The 21,303-nt window shown below is 28.9% G+C and overlaps 1 protein-coding gene across 5 annotated transcripts in view; it reads right to left on the bottom strand.

Moving 5' to 3' along the window:
• Positions 1-21,303, bottom strand: part of LOC101889572 (EH domain-binding protein 1) — an 81,793-nt gene that overhangs the window by 50,373 nt on the left and 10,117 nt on the right. For all 5 annotated transcript variants that reach the window (XM_059126098.1, XM_059126094.1, XM_059126097.1 and 2 more), the window contains exon 2: positions 20,537-21,139. In XM_059126098.1, coding sequence (XP_058982081.1) covers positions 20,537-20,649 — 113 coding nt within the window. In that variant the 5' untranslated portion in view covers positions 20,650-21,139. The remainder of the gene's footprint in view (positions 1-20,536; positions 21,140-21,303) is intronic.

The following is a 21,303-nucleotide window of genomic DNA, read 5'->3' on the forward strand; positions in this document are numbered from 1 at the left end:
TTTTTCTATAGAAAGATTAGTTGTCAACCCATATTATTTTTGATAACATGGTTATCGATCCACTCTTCTCTAGAAAAAATAAATATTAAACTATTTTTCCTTTGAAAAATTTGCTATCGATTTATTTTTCTTCAAAGAACTAAATTATCGATACATATTTATGTGAGAAGCGTAATTATCTATATTTTTTATAAAAATTTTGGTTATCGACCTATAATTTTATCTATCGATCCACTTTTTTGCAAGAAAAATTCTTCGTTATCGATATATTTTTTTATTTATTTTGAAGACATAATTATCGACACAAACTTAGTAATCAAATTTCTTTTTAGAATGTTTTTATCGACCTACATATCCCTGGCATTCTCAGTGATCGGTCAAACTTTCAATAGAAATATTCGTTTTTATAAAACGTAAAAATCGATATGTTTTATAAAAAATTTGGTTATCGATCTATACTTTTATTTATCGATCCCCTTTATTGCGATAAAAAAAAGCCTTCGTTATCGATATATTTTTTATTTATTTTGAAGACATGATTATCGACAGATTTTTGTATAAAAACCCTCTGTAATCGATTCAATTTTCTTTTGTAAAATATTGTTATCGACCCGCTTATCCCTGATCAAATTTTTAACGGAAATATTCGTTATCGTTCCACTTTTCTACAGAAATTTCAATTTCATCAGAAAAAACACATGCTCTGTTCCTGAACCAGCAATAATCTATTATTTTTGCAAATTTTTGCGATATCATAAAGTGAAGATCGGTTATCGAAGTTAAAATTTTAACATTTTTGTAGTTCTGAAACAGACCAACAATTATCGAATAGCTATTTTTAGCAAAATGATCGATTTGCGAATATTTTACAAATCGAATTTAAATATTTTAGGAAACACCTGTTCACTGAACCGCACTCTTCACTCCTCTCATCCCCCTCCGCATGTCAGTGTTTGGCGCACATTTATTTATTATCAATTAAAAATTCCCGCAACAACAACCACAACAAAAACAAAACGCCATAATTTTTATCCATTTAAAGCGGCAACAAATGCGCCAACAACAAAACATTAACATCATCAATAACAATAGTTGTTCTCCTCTATGGGCAGACAACAATAACAACAACGTAATATCATTAAACAAATAATGTTATAATAATTTTTGTGAACAACCACACGCACACACACACACACATCAAAACTCATTAGCTGCTGCATTTCAGATTTTGATGACATCATTTCATTCCAATCCACATCCAGAGTTGGCCTCTTGTTGTTGATACAATTTAATAATATTTTCTCTGTTGTCTTTGTTGTTATTGTTTGTTCACACATGTCGGAACAGAAAATTCTGTCATTGTTTTGTTTGCCATTGTCAATTCTAATCGTTGACTGTGAAAATATTTATTTAACGCTGCCAGCGAGGAGTTGGGATTCCAATTCGGTTTCGGTTGGTGTGAATTTCGCTGTTTCCGAATTGAGTCAATAACGCAGACAAAACGAACGAAAGGTGATCGGTTATGTTACAGGTGACACTAGCACGGCAATTGGATTTGTTGACACACACATAGATTTTCGGGTAGGAGGAGGTCTTAAGGGGGAGATTTTCAAGTAGTTACAGAAAGCAGGGTTATCGAAAAACTTTACTAGAGAAAACTTAGTCATCGATGGATTTCTGTAAGGGAAATTGTGTTATCGATCCACTTTTCTATAGAAAATTTAGTTATCGGTAGTTTTTGTAGAAAACATTGTTATCGATAAAATGTTTAATGGAGAACTTTATGATTGATTAGTTTTTTTTTTTTCTATACAAAAACAATTTCTTTAGAGAGTGTTGTTATCGTCGCTTATCGATAAAATTTCCTATAGAAAATTCGTTAAACATTTGTGTAGAAAACTTAGTTATCGATTAGCATTTCTAGAGAAAAATTGGTTATCGAACAGATGTTCAATAATACTTGGTTATAGATAACAATAATTGGTTATCGATATTTTTTTTCTAAAATTAAAATTTCCAAAAAATTGGTTATTGATTGATTTTTCTAAAAAAAATTCGATAAATTTGTTTGTTATCGGTCCCTTTTTTTAAAGATTTTAATGGATTTTTTAAGAAAAACTTTATTATCGATAATTTTATCCTTTAGTTTAGTAATCGGTAGTTTTTGTAGTACACATTGTTATCGATATAATTTTAAATGGATAACTTTGTTATTGATAAGTATTTTTTTTTATAGAAAAACAATTTCTTCAGAGAGTGTTGTTATCGTCTCTTGTCGATAAAAATAGTTGAAATTGGTTTAAAAATAATTATTCTATCGGCCAAGTTGACCATCGATTAGTTTTTTGCACAATACTTGATTATCGATAATTTTTTTCTAAAGATAAACAAAAATCGATAAAAAATTATTTATCGATTTCATTTCCAAAATTTATTTTTTTTATTATTTTTTTTTTCAAAAAAATCGGTTATTGATGGATTTTTCTAAAATTTTTTTTCTATGAATTTCATTGTTTTTTCATTTTCATTTTTTTTAAAGATAACTTAGTAATTAATTGATTTTTTTAAGAAAAACTATGTTATCGATAATTTATTCTTTAGAATCGATCCACTTTTCTATAATAAATTTAGTTAACGGAATTTTTTTAGAACACATTGTTATCGATATAATTTTTAATGGAGAACTTTATTATTGATTAGTTTTTTTTATACAAAAACAAAAATTCGTTAAACATTTGTGTAGAAAACTTAGTTATCGATTAGCATTTCTAGAGAAAAATTGGTTATCGAACGGTTGTTCAATAGAAAAATTGGTTAAGGAATAATTTTTCTATAGGTCATGTTGACCATCGATTAGTTTTTTACACAATACTTGGTTATCGATAATTTTTTCTAAATATAAACAAAAATCGATAAAAAGTTATTTATCGATTTCATTTCCAAAATTTAATTTTTAATTTTTTTTTTCAAAAAAAAAATCGGTTATTGATTGATTTTTCTAAAAAAAATGATCGATGAATTTGTTTTTTATCGGTCACAATTTTTAAAAGATAACTTAGTAACTAATTGATTTTTTTAAGAAAAACTATGTTATCGATTATTTCATTTTTCAGAAAAATATGTTATCGATTACTAAAACTTGGTAATCGGTCACTATTTCTTTTGGAACTATTGTTATCGACCTACAGTTTTACAAAAACTGAGTTATCGATAACATTACTTGGTTATCGATCACTATTTCTTTTTGAAGTATTTTTATCGATCTACAGTTTTACAAAAACTGAGTTATCGATAACATTTTCTTTAGAAAATTTATTTATCGTTTCATTTTTCTAAAGAAAACTTGGTTATCGATAATGTTTTCAATAGTTATTTATGTTATCTAATCATTTTTCTGTTGAAAACTAAGTTAGCGTTTATTTTTTCTATAGAAAACTCGGTTATCAATTAACTTTTCTATTGAAAAAAAAAGTTATCGATAACGTTTTTCTATAGAAAACTTCGCTATCGGTATATCGATAATTTTCTCTATTAAAACCATGACTAAGACTTGGTTATCGATAAATCGATTGATATATCAATAAAAATTATTATTGATGAATTTCTCTATAATGTAATATGTAATCAATCGATTTTTTTAAGTAAAACTATGTTATCGACCAAATTTATATTTTCTAAAGAAAACTTGGTTATCGATTATGTTTTCAATAGTTATTTATGTTATCGAATTATTTTTCTGTAGAAAACTTAGCGGTTAATTTATCTATAGAAAACTCGGTTATCGATCAACTTTTCTATTGAAAAAATAGTTATCGATAATGTTTTTCTATAGAAAACTTCACTATCGATTAACTATTTCATTGAAAACGTGTATATTTTTTTTTTTTCTATTAAAACCATGACTAAGACTTGGTTATCGATAAATCTAAAGATAAACGAAAATCGATGAAAAAAAATATTTATTGATTTAATTTTCAAATATTTAATATTTTATTATTTTTTTCCAAAATTTTGGTTATTGATTGATTTCCATAAAAAAATTATCGATGAATTTCTCTATAAAAATCTTCGTTATCGGTTAATTTTTTTTAAAGAAAACTTAGTAATCAATCGAATTTTTTAAGAAAAACTATGTTATCGATCAATTTTATTTTTTAAGGAAGATATGTTATCGATTACTAACACGTAGTTATCGGTCACCATTTCTTTCAAAACTATTGGTATCCTTCAACTGTTCCACAAAAACTGGGTTATCGATAACATTTTCTTTAGAAAATTTATATATCGATTGACTTTTCTTAAGAAAACTTGGTTATCGATAATTTTTTCAATAGTTATTTATGTTATCGAGTTATTTTTCTGTTGAAAACTTAGTTGGCATTCATTATTTCTATAGAAAACTCGGTTGTTGATCTACTTTTCTATAAAAAAAAAAATAGAAATAGATCATTTTTTGTAGAGAACGTTGTTATGGATAATTTTCTCTATCAACTGTGTTACAAAAACTGAGTTATTCGAACAATTTTTTTTATAAAATTTACTTATCGGTTAATTTTTCAAGAAAACTTGGTTATCGATAATTTTATAAATACTTTTTTTATGTTATCGGGCAATTTTCCTGTTAAAAACTTGGTCATCGATTAATTTTTCCATAGAAAATTCGGTAATTGATAAACTTTTCTACAGAAAAACATTTTTATCGATAATTTTTTATAATTTTTTTTTATAAAAATTATTTTTCAATTATTTTTTTAAGAAAACTTGATTATCGATTATGTTTTCAATAGTTATTTATTTTAGTTATCGATAATATTTTCTATAGGAAATAATAGTTATCGATAATTTTTTTTATCGGAAAACTTGGTTATCGATAAACTTTTATATAAAATATGTGGCTATCGATCACTTTCTTTATAAAAATCATTACTATGGGCAAACTTTTCTGTCGAAATCGAGGTTATCGATTAAATTTTTTAGAGGAAATTTTGTTATCGAAATGTTTGTTTTGATCAAATTTTCTCAAATCGAGTTTATCGATTAAACTTTTTAGAGGAAATTTTGTTATCGATAATTTTTCCTATCGAAATGTTTGTTATCGATTAAATCTTCTGGAAACCTAGTTTGTTTATTTTTTTTTTTTTAATTTATTTTTTGAATATTTTTTTTAAGAAAACTTGGTTATCGATCATTTTTTCAATATTTATTTATGTTTTCGAGTTATTTTTCTGTTGAAAACTTAGTTATCGATCATATTTTCTATAGAAAATATAGTTATCGATAACTTTTTTCCATAGAAAATATAGTTATCGATAACTTTTTTCCATAGAAAACTTGGCTATCGATAAACTTTTATATAAAATATGTGGTTATCGATATTTTCTCTATAAAAACCGCGACTATGGACATAATTTCCTATAGAAATCGAGTTTATCGATTAAATTTTTTAGAGGAAATTTTGTTATCGAAATGTTTGTTTTAATCAAATCTTCTGGAAAAAACTAGATTTTTTTCATTTTTTATATTTTTTTTATAAAATTTATTTTTCGATTATTTTTTTTAAGAAAACTTGGTTATCGATAATTTTTTTCATTAGTTATTTGTGTTATCGAGTTACTTTTTCTGTTGAAAACTTAGTTATAGATCATATTTTCTATAGGAAATAATCGTTATCGATAATTTTTTTTATCGGAAAACATGGCTATCGATAAACTTTTATATAAAAAATGTGGTTATCGATCACTTCCTCTATAAAAACCATGACTATGGACATAATTTTCTATGGAAATCGAGGTTATCGATTGATTTTTTTAAAAGCCGATCGATAATAAGGTTTCTACACAAATACTGAGTTTTCTCCAGAAGATTTGATCGATAACAAATATTTCAATAGGAAAAATTATCGATAACAATATAATTTTTCCTATCGAAATGTTTGTTATCGATCAAATCTTGTGGAAGAAACTCAGTATTTGTGTAGAAACCTTATTATCGATCGGCTTTTCAACAGAAAACTTGGTTATCGTAGAAGATCATTACAGAAAACTTTACTATCGACCCTCGTATTTATGAAAAATTTGTCACCCACAAAAAAAGCCAAGAATGTTGTTGCGGTGATCGTGTAACTTCCAGCCAGAAGTCATTAACATTTCCGAATTCGCAGAGCTGAATGTCAAAATAATAATCTCTCACAAATTTCTATTTCAAATATTTATCATTTTATGATTCTTGTTTGTTTTTGGTATCGACATAGAAAAACAACAAAAAAAATTGAGTGTTAATGGAGAGGGAGGGGAGGATGTGTGATGCCCCCTTCTTATTTACATTGCCCGCTTCTAGAGCTGAATGAAAATATTTTGATTTATATGAAATAGTTTTCAATGTCAAGAAGAGTTTTGTCAACAATATTTTTTTTTTATTGAAAAGACACGAATGTCTGTCTGTCTGCCTGAGTGCCATTATGGGGCCCATCACACTAGTTCTGTGATTTCATCTTGAGGACAGGCGAGCGAAGACCATGAAAGGTGAAATGAAGAGGCGTTGCTAATGATTTACAACAAAAGACAAAACAAAAAACAATAACATCATGTGATGTGTCATCACATAGCCTGTCCTAAGGTGAGATGTAATAATTTGCCTTGGCCTTCAAAAATATTTTTCGATTTTTCAAAGGTTTAGTGACCTCTGAAAAAAGAATAATAGCAAAATTGGCAAAATTTGATGATTATGGTTTATGGGCCTAATATTCAGGCGATACAAATTGATTTCGGAACAATTATCGATTTTCTGTTGAGTAGTTAATCGATGCCAAACTTTAAGACAACTTTTACACAAAAATTAATAAAAACAAGTAAAAACGCTGTAAGTTCGGCCGGGCCGAATTTTGAATACCCTTTACCATTTGGAACGAATTTCGCAATTCTCAAAAACAATAAAATTCGTTAAAAATTCTGTTAAAATCTTAAAAATACCGAAAAGTAGCTATTATATTAGGGTCCATACGACGACATGAACCTGCGTAGGTAACATTTGTCATAAGCCATTACAATACTCGAAATCGAAAAATCTGCAAAACTTAAAAAAAAAATCGGTTATAATGTCGATAAAATCAAAATACCGAATATCGGGAGGTACCGTCATATGGGGGCTATACGAAGTCGTGGGCCTGAACAGACAATTTTCTGCCAAAGGCTGTAGTATCAATTACGAACTTCACATACCAAATTTGAAACAATTCCGGTGAATAAATTCGCTAAAATCATCAAAATACCGATTATTGGGAGGTACCGTTATATGGGGGCTATACGAAGACCTGGACCAGCACAGACAATTTTCTGTCATAGGATGTAGTATCCATTACGAACTTCAAATACAAAATTTGAAACAATTCTGGTGAAAATATGTCCCTAAAATCATTAAAATACCGAATATCGGGAGGTACCGTCATATGGGGGCTCTACGAAGACGTGGACCTGCACAGACAATTTTCTGTCATAGGATGTAGTATCCATTACGAACTTCAAATACCAAATTTGAAACAATTCTGGTGAAAAAATGTCCAGAAAACCATTAAAATACCGAATATCAGGAGGTACCGTCATATGGGGGCTCTACGAAGACCTGGACCTGCACAGACAATTTTCTGTCGTAGGCTGTAGTATCAATTACGAACTTTAAATACCAAAATTTGAAACATTTCCGGTGAATAATGTCGCTAAAATCATCAAAATACCGAATATCGGGAGGTACCGTCATATGGGGGCTCTACGAAGACGTGGACCTGCATAGACAATTTTCTGTCTTAGGCTGTAGTATCCATTATGAACTTCACATACCAAATTTGAAACAATTCCGGTAAATAATGTCGCTAAAATCAACAAAATACCGAATATCGGGAGGTACCGTCATATGGGGGCTCTACGAAGACGTGGACCTGCATAGACAATTTTCTGCCTTAGGCTGTAGTATCCATTATGAACTTCACATACCAAATTTGAAACAATTCCGGTGAATAAATTCGCTAAAATCATCAAAATACCGAATATCGGGAGGTACCGTCAGATGGGGGCTCTACTAAGACGCGAACCTGCACAGACAATTTTCTGTCATAGGATGTAGTATCCATTACGAACTTCAAATACAAAATTTGAAACAATTCTGGTGAAAAAATGTCCAGAAAACCATTAAAATACCGAATATCGGGAGGTACCGTCATATGGGGGCTATACCAAAACGTGGGCCTACATGGCCCATTTTTAATACCAAAAGTCATGCAGACATAACATACATTTGAGCAAAATTTTATCAATCTACTTCAATTCGTTCGGAAGCTAGAGTGATTTCCGAAAAAATGTTTGGCATCCAGATTTTCGTATCGAGAATACCCTCTATGTTTTCTCAACAAATCTTTACCCAAGAGCATTTGTTCAACCTGACTCGCTTTATTTATTTAATTAGTAAAGTCAACAATCGGAACCATACGATGGAGTTCAAATTAACCCATTAACCCCCACCACAAAGTCGTCATCATGGACAAGATCATCCCAGTCATCATGACACAAATAAATAATACGTCATTTTTTTGAGTCTCCTACCTCTGCCCCCACCATGCTTTCATCAAAATGATAAGGCAACCACAATACTTTAGTTAAACAATGGTGGCATTATTTAATTTTTTTCAATTTTTTTTTTTTTGGGTCGTTTGATATGCCTCACTAGCCAAAGCAACATTTGTTCGTCATGAAATCGGACAAAAAATTAAAACAATCAAACAAACCTTTTTGTGTTAGATTTTTTTTTTTTTGGAACTTGGCTTGCAACAACAACTTGCGCCAGACCATATCAAAAACACAATTGATATGAATCATTGAAACTAGAAATAATTTCAGTTTTAGTTTCAATTTTTTTTACCTCCCAATGTTCACACAATTCTATGTACGGCCGACCAACAAAACAAAGTAAACTCGAACCCAAAAAAAAAAAAAACCGGAAAGTCTACTCATCAAACATTTGGAAAACGTCGTGTGCATAGCTGTTAGCGCCGGCATTGCCATTAAATTGTTTGATAAAAGTTTTCTTTTTTTTTTAGTTTTTTTAGAACGAACAAGTGGTTTGTAATTGATTAACTCTTTTTTGGGTAGAACTATTTGTAGAGTTTTATTTTTTTATCAGAAAATTGTTTTAGTTTTTTTTTTTTTTTCAGAAAAAACAAAAATCGATAACAACATTTGTTAAAGGTAAAAGCATTTTTTGTTACCAAAATCGTGATGGGTAACCCCATTTGTAAAAGAAAAACATACTGATAACATCAAAAAAATACTTGATAATAACATTTTTGATTCAAAAACATATCGATAACAGCATTTCTCAACAAAAATGTGATCGATAACAAACTGTGACGAAACATGTGAAGAAAAAAGATCGATAACAGCTTTACTGGACAAAAAAATTGATCGATAACAACATAACGCTTACCGATAACCACTTTTTTAATAAAAAATTAGTCGATAACAATTTTCTTAGAAAAAAAAAACAAATCGATTACAACGTTACTTTACAAAAAGTTTATCGATAACAAGTTTACTTAACAAAAATATAATTGTTAACAAAACAATAACAAAGTTTATCGATAATAACTATTTTTAACAAAACATCAACATAGTTGATCGGTAACAACTTTTTTCTAACAAAAATTGTAATTGATACCAATTTTTTGTTAAATAAAATTGATCGATAACATAAAAATCAAACAAAAAGTTTATCGATAACAAATTTTCTTACCAAAAAGTTTATCGATAACAACTTTACTTAGCAAAACTTTGATAGATAACAACAATGTTTCACAAAATTAATCGATAGCAAATTTTCTTAAGAAAAGTATAATCGATAGCATGATTTCTTAATTAAAAAATTATCGATTACAATTTTTTTAAAGAGAAAACAGGTTGATTAAAATTTTACTTTAAAAAAATGTTAATCGATAACAACTCTTGTTAAGAAAAATTAGGCTGATAACAAAAAAAAGGTTGATCGATAAAAGCTTAACTTAACAAAACAATGATCGATAAAAACAATTCTCAATGATCGATAACAACTATTTTTCACAAAATTGATCGATAGTAAATTTTTTTTAAGAAAAATATTATCGATAGCTTGATTTCTTAGTTAAAAAATTATCGATTACAATTTTTAAGAGAAAACAGGTCGATAAAAACTTTACTTTAAAAAAATCAAATCGATAACAACTCGTTTAAAAAAAAAAAATTTGGTTGATAACAACAGAACGTTGATCGATAACAGCTTAACTTAACAAAACATTGATCGATAAAAACATTTCTTAACAAAAAGATGATCGATAAAGAACTATTTTTCAAAAAAGTTGGTCGCTAATAACTATTTTTAACAAAGAATGTGTTCGACAAAAACTTTATTTAACAAAAAGTCGATCGATAACTTTAAAACAAACAAAAAATACCATCGATAACAACATTTCTTAACAAAAAATTTATTGATAAAAAATTTTCTTAGGGAAAAGTTGATCGATAACAAAATTTTTTGGCGAAATGATGATTGATTACAACTATTTTTCACAAATTTTATCGACATTAAATTTCCTTTACAAATAATAAGATCGATTATAACATTTTTGAACAAAAAGTTTATCGACTACAAATTTTCTTAAGAGACAAAAGATCGATAAAAATTTTACTCTACAAAAATTTAATCGATAACTACTATTTTCAACGAAAAGTTGATCCATAACACCAAAACATTGATCGATAACAACTTAACTTAACACTGCTTTGATCGATAACAACATTTCTTAACAAAGAAAACAATAACGATAAGAACTATTTTTCATAAAAAGTTGATCGATAACAACTTTTTTTAACAAAAAATATCATCGATAACAATATTTTTTAACAAACAGTTTATCGATTGCAAATTTTCTTAGGAAAAAGTTGATCGATAACAACTTTACTTAGCAAGGCTTTGATCGATAAAAACATTTTTTAGCAAAAAGATGATCAATTACAACTATTTTTCACAAATTTTATCGACAGCAAACTTCCTTTACAAAAAATAGGATCGATCATAACATTTTCGAATAAAAAGTTTATCGACTGCAAATTTACTTACGAGAAAAAAGATCGATAAAAATTTTACCCTACAAAAATGTAATCGATAACAGCTATTATAAACAAAAAGTTAATTCATAACACCAAAACATTACTTATCTTTACTTATCAAAACTTTGTTGGAAAACAACAAAAAGATTATCGATAACAACTATTTTTCACAAAAAAAAAGATCGATAAGAACTTTTCTAAAACCAAAGTTAGTCAATAATAAATTTACTAAAGAAAATTAGATATATCGAAAATTTATCGATGACTACGTTTCTGAACAAACACTCAATCAACAACCAATATTTAAAGCAAAAGTAGATTGATAACAACATTAACATTAGTTCGATGTCATGGTTTTTATAGAAACGATATCGATAGCAAAGTTTTCTGGAAAAGTTTACCGATAGTAAGATTTTTTTAAAAAATTTATACATAATAATTTTTTTTATAAAAAAACGATAACAACAAAAGGTTGATCAATGACAACAACATTTCGGGGCACAAAGGCGATCGATAACAACAAGTTTTACAAAAATTGGGTCGATAATAAAATATGTTTTGGAAAAGGAAATCGATAATTATCCATAACAATTGTTATTATAACAAAGTTGATTGATAACAATTTGTTCAAAAGAAAAGTACATTCCCACAATCAATATTTAATGAAAAATGTGCCGTTTTTTTTTAAAGAAAAGCAAAGCAAAAGAAAAAGATAACAACAAAAAGTTGATTGATTATGGATTCGATAACAAATTCTCTTAATCGAAAAATGTTTAATTCTCTTTAAGAAAATATAGTCAATAATCACTATTTTTATAGCAAAGACGATCGATAATACCGTTTGTTAAGAAAATGGTTCGATAACCAATAGTCTCATATTTTTTTGATAACAGCCACACAAAAACTCCCACATTTTCCACGAATTTCCCTTTGCAACCATGTCATGTAAGGGCAAAAAAAGGATAAAATGTCCCTTTTCCTGATTGTATTATTTTTCTTCTTTGTTTTCATTTGCTTCTTCTTTATTTTCTTTTCAGAAAAAAAGTTTTCTTTGTTTGCCTTGGCAATTTGATAAGGGTTGTTGGCGTGGTGACCGAACCCTTGAGCAAAGAGTAAGTCCCTTAGCGTTCTCCACTACTTTGATATGTTTATTTACATTTGGGGGTCAGGGGAAGGACATATGGCAATGACTTTTGTGGGGTTGTCAGCTGTCACCCCCGCGCTGTTAAAACGGCTTCCGTATTCTTTGTGAGAAGTTTTCGTGTAATGTTGTAATGAAAATTGAGACTTCATGTTTTTATTTTTTTCTTTTTTTTGGTTGCCTAACTCGTTTACATAATGTCAATAACTTTTGGTGGAAGTTGTTGTTGTTTCTGTTATTGTAATAGTTTTGTTTCTAATCGTGGGGTTAATTGCGTGCTGATTTCTCTTAATTATATAGCCTACTTCATTGTTATCGAATAACTTCTTCATACAAAATGTTGTTATCGAATAACTTTTCTACAGAAAATGTTGTTATCGAATAAATTTCTTATAGAACAACTTTTCTATAGAAAATGTTGTTATCGAACAATTTTTCTATAGAAAATGTTGTTATCGAAAAATTTTTCTGTAGAAAATGTTGTTATCGAACAAGATTTCCATAGAAAATGTAGTTATCGAGCAACATTTCTATAGAAAATGTTGTTATCGAGCATCTTTTCTTTAGAAAATGTTGTTATCGAACAACTTTTCTATAGAAAATGTTGTTATCGAACAACTTTTCTATAGAAAATGTTGTTATCGAACAACTTTTCTATAGAAAATCTTGTTATCGAACAACTTTTCTATGGAAAATGCTGTTATCGAACAACTTTTCTATAAAAAATGTTGTTATCGACCAACTTTTCTATAGAAAATGTTGTTATCGACCAGCTTTTCTATGGAAAATGTTGTTATCGACCAGCTTTTCTATGGAAAATGTTGTTATCGACCAACTTTTCTATGGAAAATGTTGTTATCGACCAACTTTTCTATAGAAAATGTTGTTATCGACCAACTTTTCTATAGAAAATGTTGTTATCGACCAGCTTTTCTATGGAAAATGTTGTTATCGACCAGCTTTTCTATGGAAAATGTTGTTATCGACCAACTTTTCTATAGAAAAAGTTGTTATCGACCAACTTTTCTATAGAAAAAGTTGTTATCGACCAACTTTTCTATAGAAAAAGTTGTTATCGACCAACTTTTCTATCGAAAAAGTTGTTAACGACCAACTTTTCTATTGAAAAAATTGTTATCGACCAACTTCTCTATCGAAAAAGTTGTTATCGACCAAATTTTCTATCGAAAAAGTTGTTATCGACCAACTTTTCTATCGAACAAGTTGTTATCGACCAACTTTTCTATTGAAAAAATTGTTATCGACCAACTTTTCTATAGAAAAAGTTGTTATCGACCAACTTTTCTGTAGGAAAAGTTGTTATCGACCAACTTTTCTGTAGAAAAAGTTGTTATCGACCAACTTTTCTGTAGAAAAAGTTGTTATCGACCAACTTTTCTGTAGAAAAAGTTGTTATCGAACAACATTTCTAAAGAAAGTTTTGTTATTTTTAATGAAAATTTGTTATCGAACGGTGTTTTAGGTTAAAATCTGTTATCGAACCTATTTTTTCCAATTAAAATTGTTATCGACCACATTTTTACCAGATTAGAAAACGATATTATCGTTGAAATTTTCCCTAACAAAACGACTTGCCATTTGCTTAAATCGATTGAAACCTTCAAAATTCAACACCAAAAAATCTAACTCTTACAAAATCGAATGATTCATTAGCTAAAAATATAGAGAGAGGAGAAAGCGAAAAGAACGCATACAAACTATTCAATCGGAGAACAATACAAATTACTCTAACGAGAGTGCATTCCAATCAAATTTGGCATTCAATTTGAAAAAACAAAAACGAAATCAGAATAAAAAAAACGAACATGGCACTCTTCAAGACTAACCAAAAAAACAAGTTCAACTAAAAACAGAACAAAGGCGACTATTTGACGTCAAGTTGTGGGGAGGGAAGACCAAAAAGAAGAAGAAGAAGAAGCAATGAAATTAAATAAAGTTTTTTTTAATTTTTCAATCAAATCGATGCGGTCAGAAGAAAATAGAAAGCACATGGCGTGGTTGTTGAATCATTTGCGGTGTTTTGCCAAGATTGACCTATACAAACATCGATGGGTGGCGTTCGGTTGCTCGGTCATATCCTCAAGTACCCTTCGCATTGCAAAGAACTCTTGCTCTGACTCCGGCCCACAATGAGCCAAACCAATTAGAAGTCATTAGGAAAAACAATCTTGCACTGCTTAGCTGCAAAATCGAAGAGCAGATTATAATTTATTGGAGTAACTTGCAGCACAGGCCGATATAAATGCAGGCAGGCGGCAGGCAGTTGGACATGTGTTTTCCATTAAGGAAAATTTATGGAAAATATTAAATTCCATTCAAGTTGAGCAAGATTCCTACCATCCGACTCCTCCTCTTCGTGAAGTATCGAACACCACAAATTGTTTTGTGGGTTTTCATTAAATTCTTGTCGGATTTTGGATTTGTAATAAATTCCGCTTTCTTGAAAAAGGCATTAAATGCAAATAAATCGGGGTGTCTGTGCGGAACAGGCACGCACATATTTATCGCAAATACGGGCATCAACATGACGACAACATCATCGATAAACGGAGACAAAAACGACAACGACGACAACGACGACGACCCACCTAAATCACAAACAGCCAGCCAGCCAGCCAGCCAGCCAGAATTGACAAGCAATAAATGGCACCAACCCGGCTACTAGCCGACATTTGAATACAACCAAACGATTCGAATCGATTGGCGAGACATTGGGTAAATATTTATGGTTAGGCTTGGTGGGCTAATAGCTCTGAAATAGTAATGCGGGTGAAATTTACAAACAAGTCTAGGCAAAGAATTACTTCAAACTCGATGGAAATGGGAGGAAGAAGCTCGACAAAAAGGTAAAAATAGGTTGAATTCCCATTATTGATGCATTTTATGCAGAATTTTTAATAGTTATCGAAACGAAAAAGGCATTTATCGAAAAACCGGTTTAAAGCTAAAAAGCTTTTTGCAGAAGCCTTTTGGTAGAAACAATAATCGATAAAATTTTGTTAGTAAAAAATGTTAAACAATAACAAGTTTTGTAAAAAAATAGGTCGATAACAAATTTTCTCTATCAAAAATTAAAAAAAAAGTTGGTCGATAACAGTCTCAATAACACATTTTTCACAGTAAAATCGATTGAAAATGACACTTCTCAATAGAAGAACGATCGATAACAGGGCTAACAAAATTTAAAAAAAAAAAAAGTTGATCGATAACAAATTTTCCAAGAAAATGTTAATCGATATTAAATTTTTTAAGAAAAAGAAAAATCCATAATTTTTTTAAATAAATAACTTATTGATAATAACTTTTTTTGATGAAAAGCTAATCGATAACAGCTTTACTTTAGAAAAAAATTATCGATAACATTTTTTAAACATTTTAAAAAAGAAAAAAACGACAATTGGTATTTTCATAAGAAAAAAGTTGATCGATAACAACATTCTTGGAAAAATAGTTTATCGATAACAGCGTTTTTAGAAAATGTTGAGAAATAATCGATAATATTTTTAAAAATAGACAAGAGATCTTTTTAAAAAATTAGATCGATACCAATATCTTTTAAGAAACTGATAAGTTTTCGAAAAATATTAAATCGATAACACGGTTCTTAGAAAAAAAAAGTTTATCGATAACGAAATTGTATAAGAAAATGTTGTTCGATAACAAAATTTCTTAAGATAAAATTACTCGATAACAAATTTTCTTAAGAGAAAGATGATCGATAACAATTTTTCTTAAGAGAAAAGTGATCGATAAAAATATTTTATTTTAAAATGTTGATCGATCATAATTTTTGAAAATCGATGATTGCTTTTTATAGGAAAATTACAATCGATAGCTCAATTTCTTAAGAAAAGTTGATCGATAACAGCGTTTCTAAAGGAAATGTTGGGTCGATAATGACTTTTCTTAAGAAAAAGTTAATCGATAACTGTTTTTTTACGAAAACTTGGTTCGATAATAACTGTTTATAAAAATAATGTGATCGATAACAGATTTTGATCGATAATAACTATTTGAAAATCGATGATTGCTTTTTATGAGAAAATTACAATCGATAATTCAATTTCTTAAGAAAAGTTGATCGATAACAACTTTTCTTGAGGAAAAAAGTGACCGATAAAAATATTTTACTTGATAATGTTGATCGATAATAACTTTTTGAAAATCGATTATTGTTTTTTTATAAGAAAATTACAATCGATAACTCAATTTTTTAAGAAAAGTTGATCGATAATAACTTTTTTAAAATCAATGATTGATTTTTATAGGAAAATTACAATCTATAACTCAATTTCTTAAGAAATGTTGATCGATAACAACGTTTCTAGAGGAAATGTTGGGTCGATAATGACTTTTCATAAGAAAAAGTTAAACGATAACTGTTTTTTTAACGAAAAATTGGTTTGATAATAACTGTTTATAAAAATAATGTGATCGATAATAACTTTTTGAAAATCGGTGATTGCTTTTTATAAGAAAATTATAATCGATAATTCGATTTCTTAAGAAAAGTTGATCGATAACAACTTTTCTTGAGGAGATATTGGGTCGCTAACATCTTTTCTTGAGGAAAAGTTGGTCGATAACAGATTTTTACAAAAATTTGCTTCGATAATAACTGTTCATAAAAATAATGTGATCGATAACAGATTTTCTTACGAATAAGTATTATTCTTTAGGAAGATAAAATTTATCGACAATTCAATTTCTTAAGAAAAGTTTATCGATAACAACTTTTCTTAAGAAAAAAAAATGATCGATGACAGTTTTTCTTACCAAAAATTTGGTTCGATAATAACTATTTTATTAAAATATTTTGTTTATCGATAATATAAACAGATCGATAATAGTCAAATTAAGAAAAAAAAATTATAGATAGCTCAATTTTCCAAGAAAAATTGGATCGATAACAACATTTTGTTAAAACAAATAATCGATATCTTTTATTGTAAAAAAGTTTATCGATAACTGGTTTTCATACAAAAGAGTGGAACGATAATAACTTTTCTTAGTAAAAATTTAATTGACAACTCAATTTCTTAAGAATAAATTGGACGATAACAACATTTTTTTAGAAAAAAGTAGTTCGATAACAAGTTTACTGACAGAAAAATAAATCGATAACACATTATACTCATTGAAAAATTACCGATAAAAAATCATTTTTTGTTTTTTTTTTTTTTTTTAAATAAGTCAAAAAAGTCCCTTAATTTAAAAGCTGTTTTTTTTTTCTAACCAAAAATTGATCGATAACACATTTTTCTATTAGAAAGTTGTTCGATTAAAAAAAAAAAAGATCAACCTAAAAATTTTTCTTAAGAAATGAGAGTCGATAAAAATTATCGAACACATTTTCTGCAAGAAAAAAATAATATCGATCTTCTTTCAAATATAGTAAAAATAGTAATCAAAATAATTTTTTTTAAGAAAATATGTTATCGAACGCCTTTTCTACAAGAAGAGTTGTTATTGAGCAACTTTTTTTACGAAAAATGGTGTTGTCGAACACCTGTTCCCCAAGAAAAAATCGTTATCGTACTGCTTTTCTCTAAGACAATTTGTTATCGATACCATTTTCTCCTCTCAAACCCCCAGTTATTTTTCCTACGAGAAATCTCACAGTTAAGCCATTTTCTGTTCCATCTACCCATGTCACAGGTTGTGAATTGTTTGAGGAGCACCGTCGATTACCGTTTGCAGTTATTTTTGAATTGCAAATTTTCCGGCTGCCACACACACACACATATCGGTATCATCATGATCGTTCATAATGATTTCAATGAGTATTTTTGTTCGCTATTTGACTTACATTTCCATTTAACGGGATTATTATGAGGAATGTGTTAACAAAACGCCACAAAACAATAGGTGGTGCAACAGCAGCAGCAGCAACAACAACAGCAACTGCACACAATGGCAACAAATCACTAATCATTTCAAACATGCTGCTACTACAGCCGAGCTACCATCATCGTCGTCGCTTCGGTGCGTTTTAATATTCCATTAGATGTGGTCGATATATCCAACCATCCCTCCCTTCCTCCCTCCAACCATACATTCAATCAGATATTGTTACGATTTGAAGAGGTTATTGTTACCTCCGATAGATGAAAATCTATGCCAACAACTTCAAACTGTTTGTTGTTGTCGTTGTTTGTTGGCCGATGATGATGCAACCTATACCATATCGATAAAAGACATCGGAGGAAACAAAAAAAAAAGAGTGTCAAATAATAACAGACAGTTGGACGTTTGAAAAAAATCACGTTTAGATTCAGTGTTAGTCCGTTGTTTAGTTAATTGCAGAGATTGAAAGAACAAACAACAGATGGGGATTGAATGTCAAAGGTGAGAAAGGAGGAGATTTAAACAAAACTGTAGAATAGTTGTTCCGTAGCAACATTTTCTATTGAGAATGTTCGATAACAACAATTTTTATAGAAAAGTTGTTCGATAAAAAAATTTCCAATGGAAAATTTGTTCGATAACAACATTTTCTATAGAAAATTTGTTCGATAACAATATTTTCTATAGAAAATTTGTTCGATAACAATATTTTCTATAGGAAAGTTGTTCGATAACAACATTTTCTATAGAAAAGTTGTTCGATAACGACATTTTCTATAGAAAAGTTGTTCGATAACAACATTTTCTATAGAAAAGTAGTTCGATAACAACATTTTCTATAGAAAAGTTGTTCGATAACAACATTTTCTATAGAAAGGTTGATCGATAACAACATTTTCTATAGAAAATTTGTTCGATAACAACATTTTTGTTCGATAACAATTTTTTCTATTTTTCGATAACAAACATTTTCATAAGAAAAGCTGTTCGATAACAATATTTTCTATGGAAAAGTTGTTCGATAACAACATTTTCTATAGAAAAGTTGTTCGATAACAACATTTTCTATAGAAAAGTTGTTCGATAACAACATTTTCTATAGAAAAGTTGTTCGATAACAACATTTTCTATAGAAAAGTTGATCGATAACAACATTTTCTAGAGAAAAGTTGTTCGATAACAACATTTTCTATAGAAAAGTTGTTCGATAACAACATTTTCAATAGAAAAGTTGATCGATAACAACATTTTCAATAGAAAAGTTGTTCGATAACAACATTTTCTATAGAAAAGTTGTTCGATAACAACATTTTCTATAGAAAAGTTGTTCGATAACAACATTTTCCATTGAAAATTTGTTCGATAACAACATTTTCTGTAGAAAATTTGTTCTATAACATTTTCTATAGAAAAGTTGTTCGATAACAACATTTTCTATAGAAAAGTTGTTCGATAACAACATTTTCTATAGAAAAGTTGTCCGATAAAAACATTTTTTATAGAAAAGTTGTCCGATAACATCATTATCTATAGAAAAGTTCTCCGATAACAACATTTTCTATAGAAAATTTGTTCGATCACAACATTTTCTATAGAAAAGTTGTCCGATAACAACATTTTCTATAGAAAAGTTATCCGATAACAACATTTTCTATAGAAAAGTTATCCGATAACAACATTTTCTATAGAAAAGTTGTTCGATAACAACATTTTCTGTAGAAAAGTTATCCGATAACAACATTTTCTATAGGAAAGTTGTTCGATAACAACATTTTCTATAGTAAAGTTGTTCGATAACAACATTTTCTATAGGAAAGTTGTTCGATAACAGCATTTTCTATAGAAATGTTTTTCGATAACAACATTTTCAATGAAAAAGAGGTTCGATAACAACATTTTCTATATAAAATGTGTCCGATAACAACATTTTCTATAGAAAATGTGTCCGATAACAACATTTTCTATAGAAAATGTGTCCGATAACAACATTTTCTATAGAAAATGTGTCCGATAACAACATTTTCTATAGAAAATGTGTCCGATAACAACATTTTCTACAGGAAAGTTAATCGATAACAACATTTTCTGCAGAAAAGTTATTCGATAACAACATTTTCTGAAGAAAATGTGTTCGATAACATTGTGTTTTCTTCCCATGACTGTGACCACCCGTCCCGATTATTCATCTGACACTTAAAATTCACGTTTAAACAATTAGCTTTATAGTAATTAACTTTAACGAAGACAACAGCAACAACAATAATATTTTTTAATTATACCAGACATGCTGCTAAAATCGAAACGAACAGAAAGGTTGTCTGTGAAGTCATTCACAACAAACAAATACCCCCCGAAAAAAACTTAGCAAAAAATCGAAAAAACTAAAGAAGGAAATACTCACCATTTGGCCGTTGTTTCGAGGTGGAGTTCGTGATACGAAGCGGTAAATTGAAATTTGGCAGCGCGTTTATTAACACGCTGCAAACGCTTCCATACACTACCCATGGCGGGCATGATGGCGGCTGTCAAAGAAGATTTGCTGTGCTACGGTGTTGTTTTTGTCGAGTGTTGGGTTGTGGAGAGCAGAGGTTATTCCAAAGCAGCTTTCAAATTTGAAGTTAATTTCCGGCTTGAGAACGGGGCTGGGAGAAATGGAATTGGGGTTTTTCACTTTTCCCGAATTGCGTTTTTCTGTATCAAATTCCTTTCTTTTGGAACACTGTTTTCTTTTAGAACTTCACTTCAATGGGGTTTCAAATATTTGAACATTTTTAAATATTTTTTTCTATTTCTTTTGCTTTGATTTATTTTTCTTCCTTTCTATTTTTTAAAGACATTTGTGCGCTTTTTATGGTTATATATTTTTTTAATTTTTTTTATTATATCTTTCACTTCATTTTCATTTCTTTCTTTCTAGAATATTTCTTTTTATTTTTCTTTTCTTTTAAAAATCAACCATTCTGTTGGCTTCTTTCAGCAGCACCTTTATCTCCCGTTAAACTTTCTGCAAATAAAACAAAAAAAACAAAAAGAAATATTTTCATTTAAATGCTTGTTTTAATTATTTGTTTATTGTTATCGTTGTTTATTTAAATTATTGTTGTTGTATAAATTACGTTTTTTTTTTGTGGTTTCTTTGTATTTTCGTTTAGCGATAACCAGCCAAGG

This window comes from Musca domestica, unplaced genomic scaffold (assembly GCF_030504385.1).
Source record: "Musca domestica strain aabys unplaced genomic scaffold, Musca_domestica.polishedcontigs.V.1.1 37, whole genome shotgun sequence".
NCBI classification, from domain to species: domain Eukaryota; kingdom Metazoa; phylum Arthropoda; class Insecta; order Diptera; family Muscidae; genus Musca; species Musca domestica.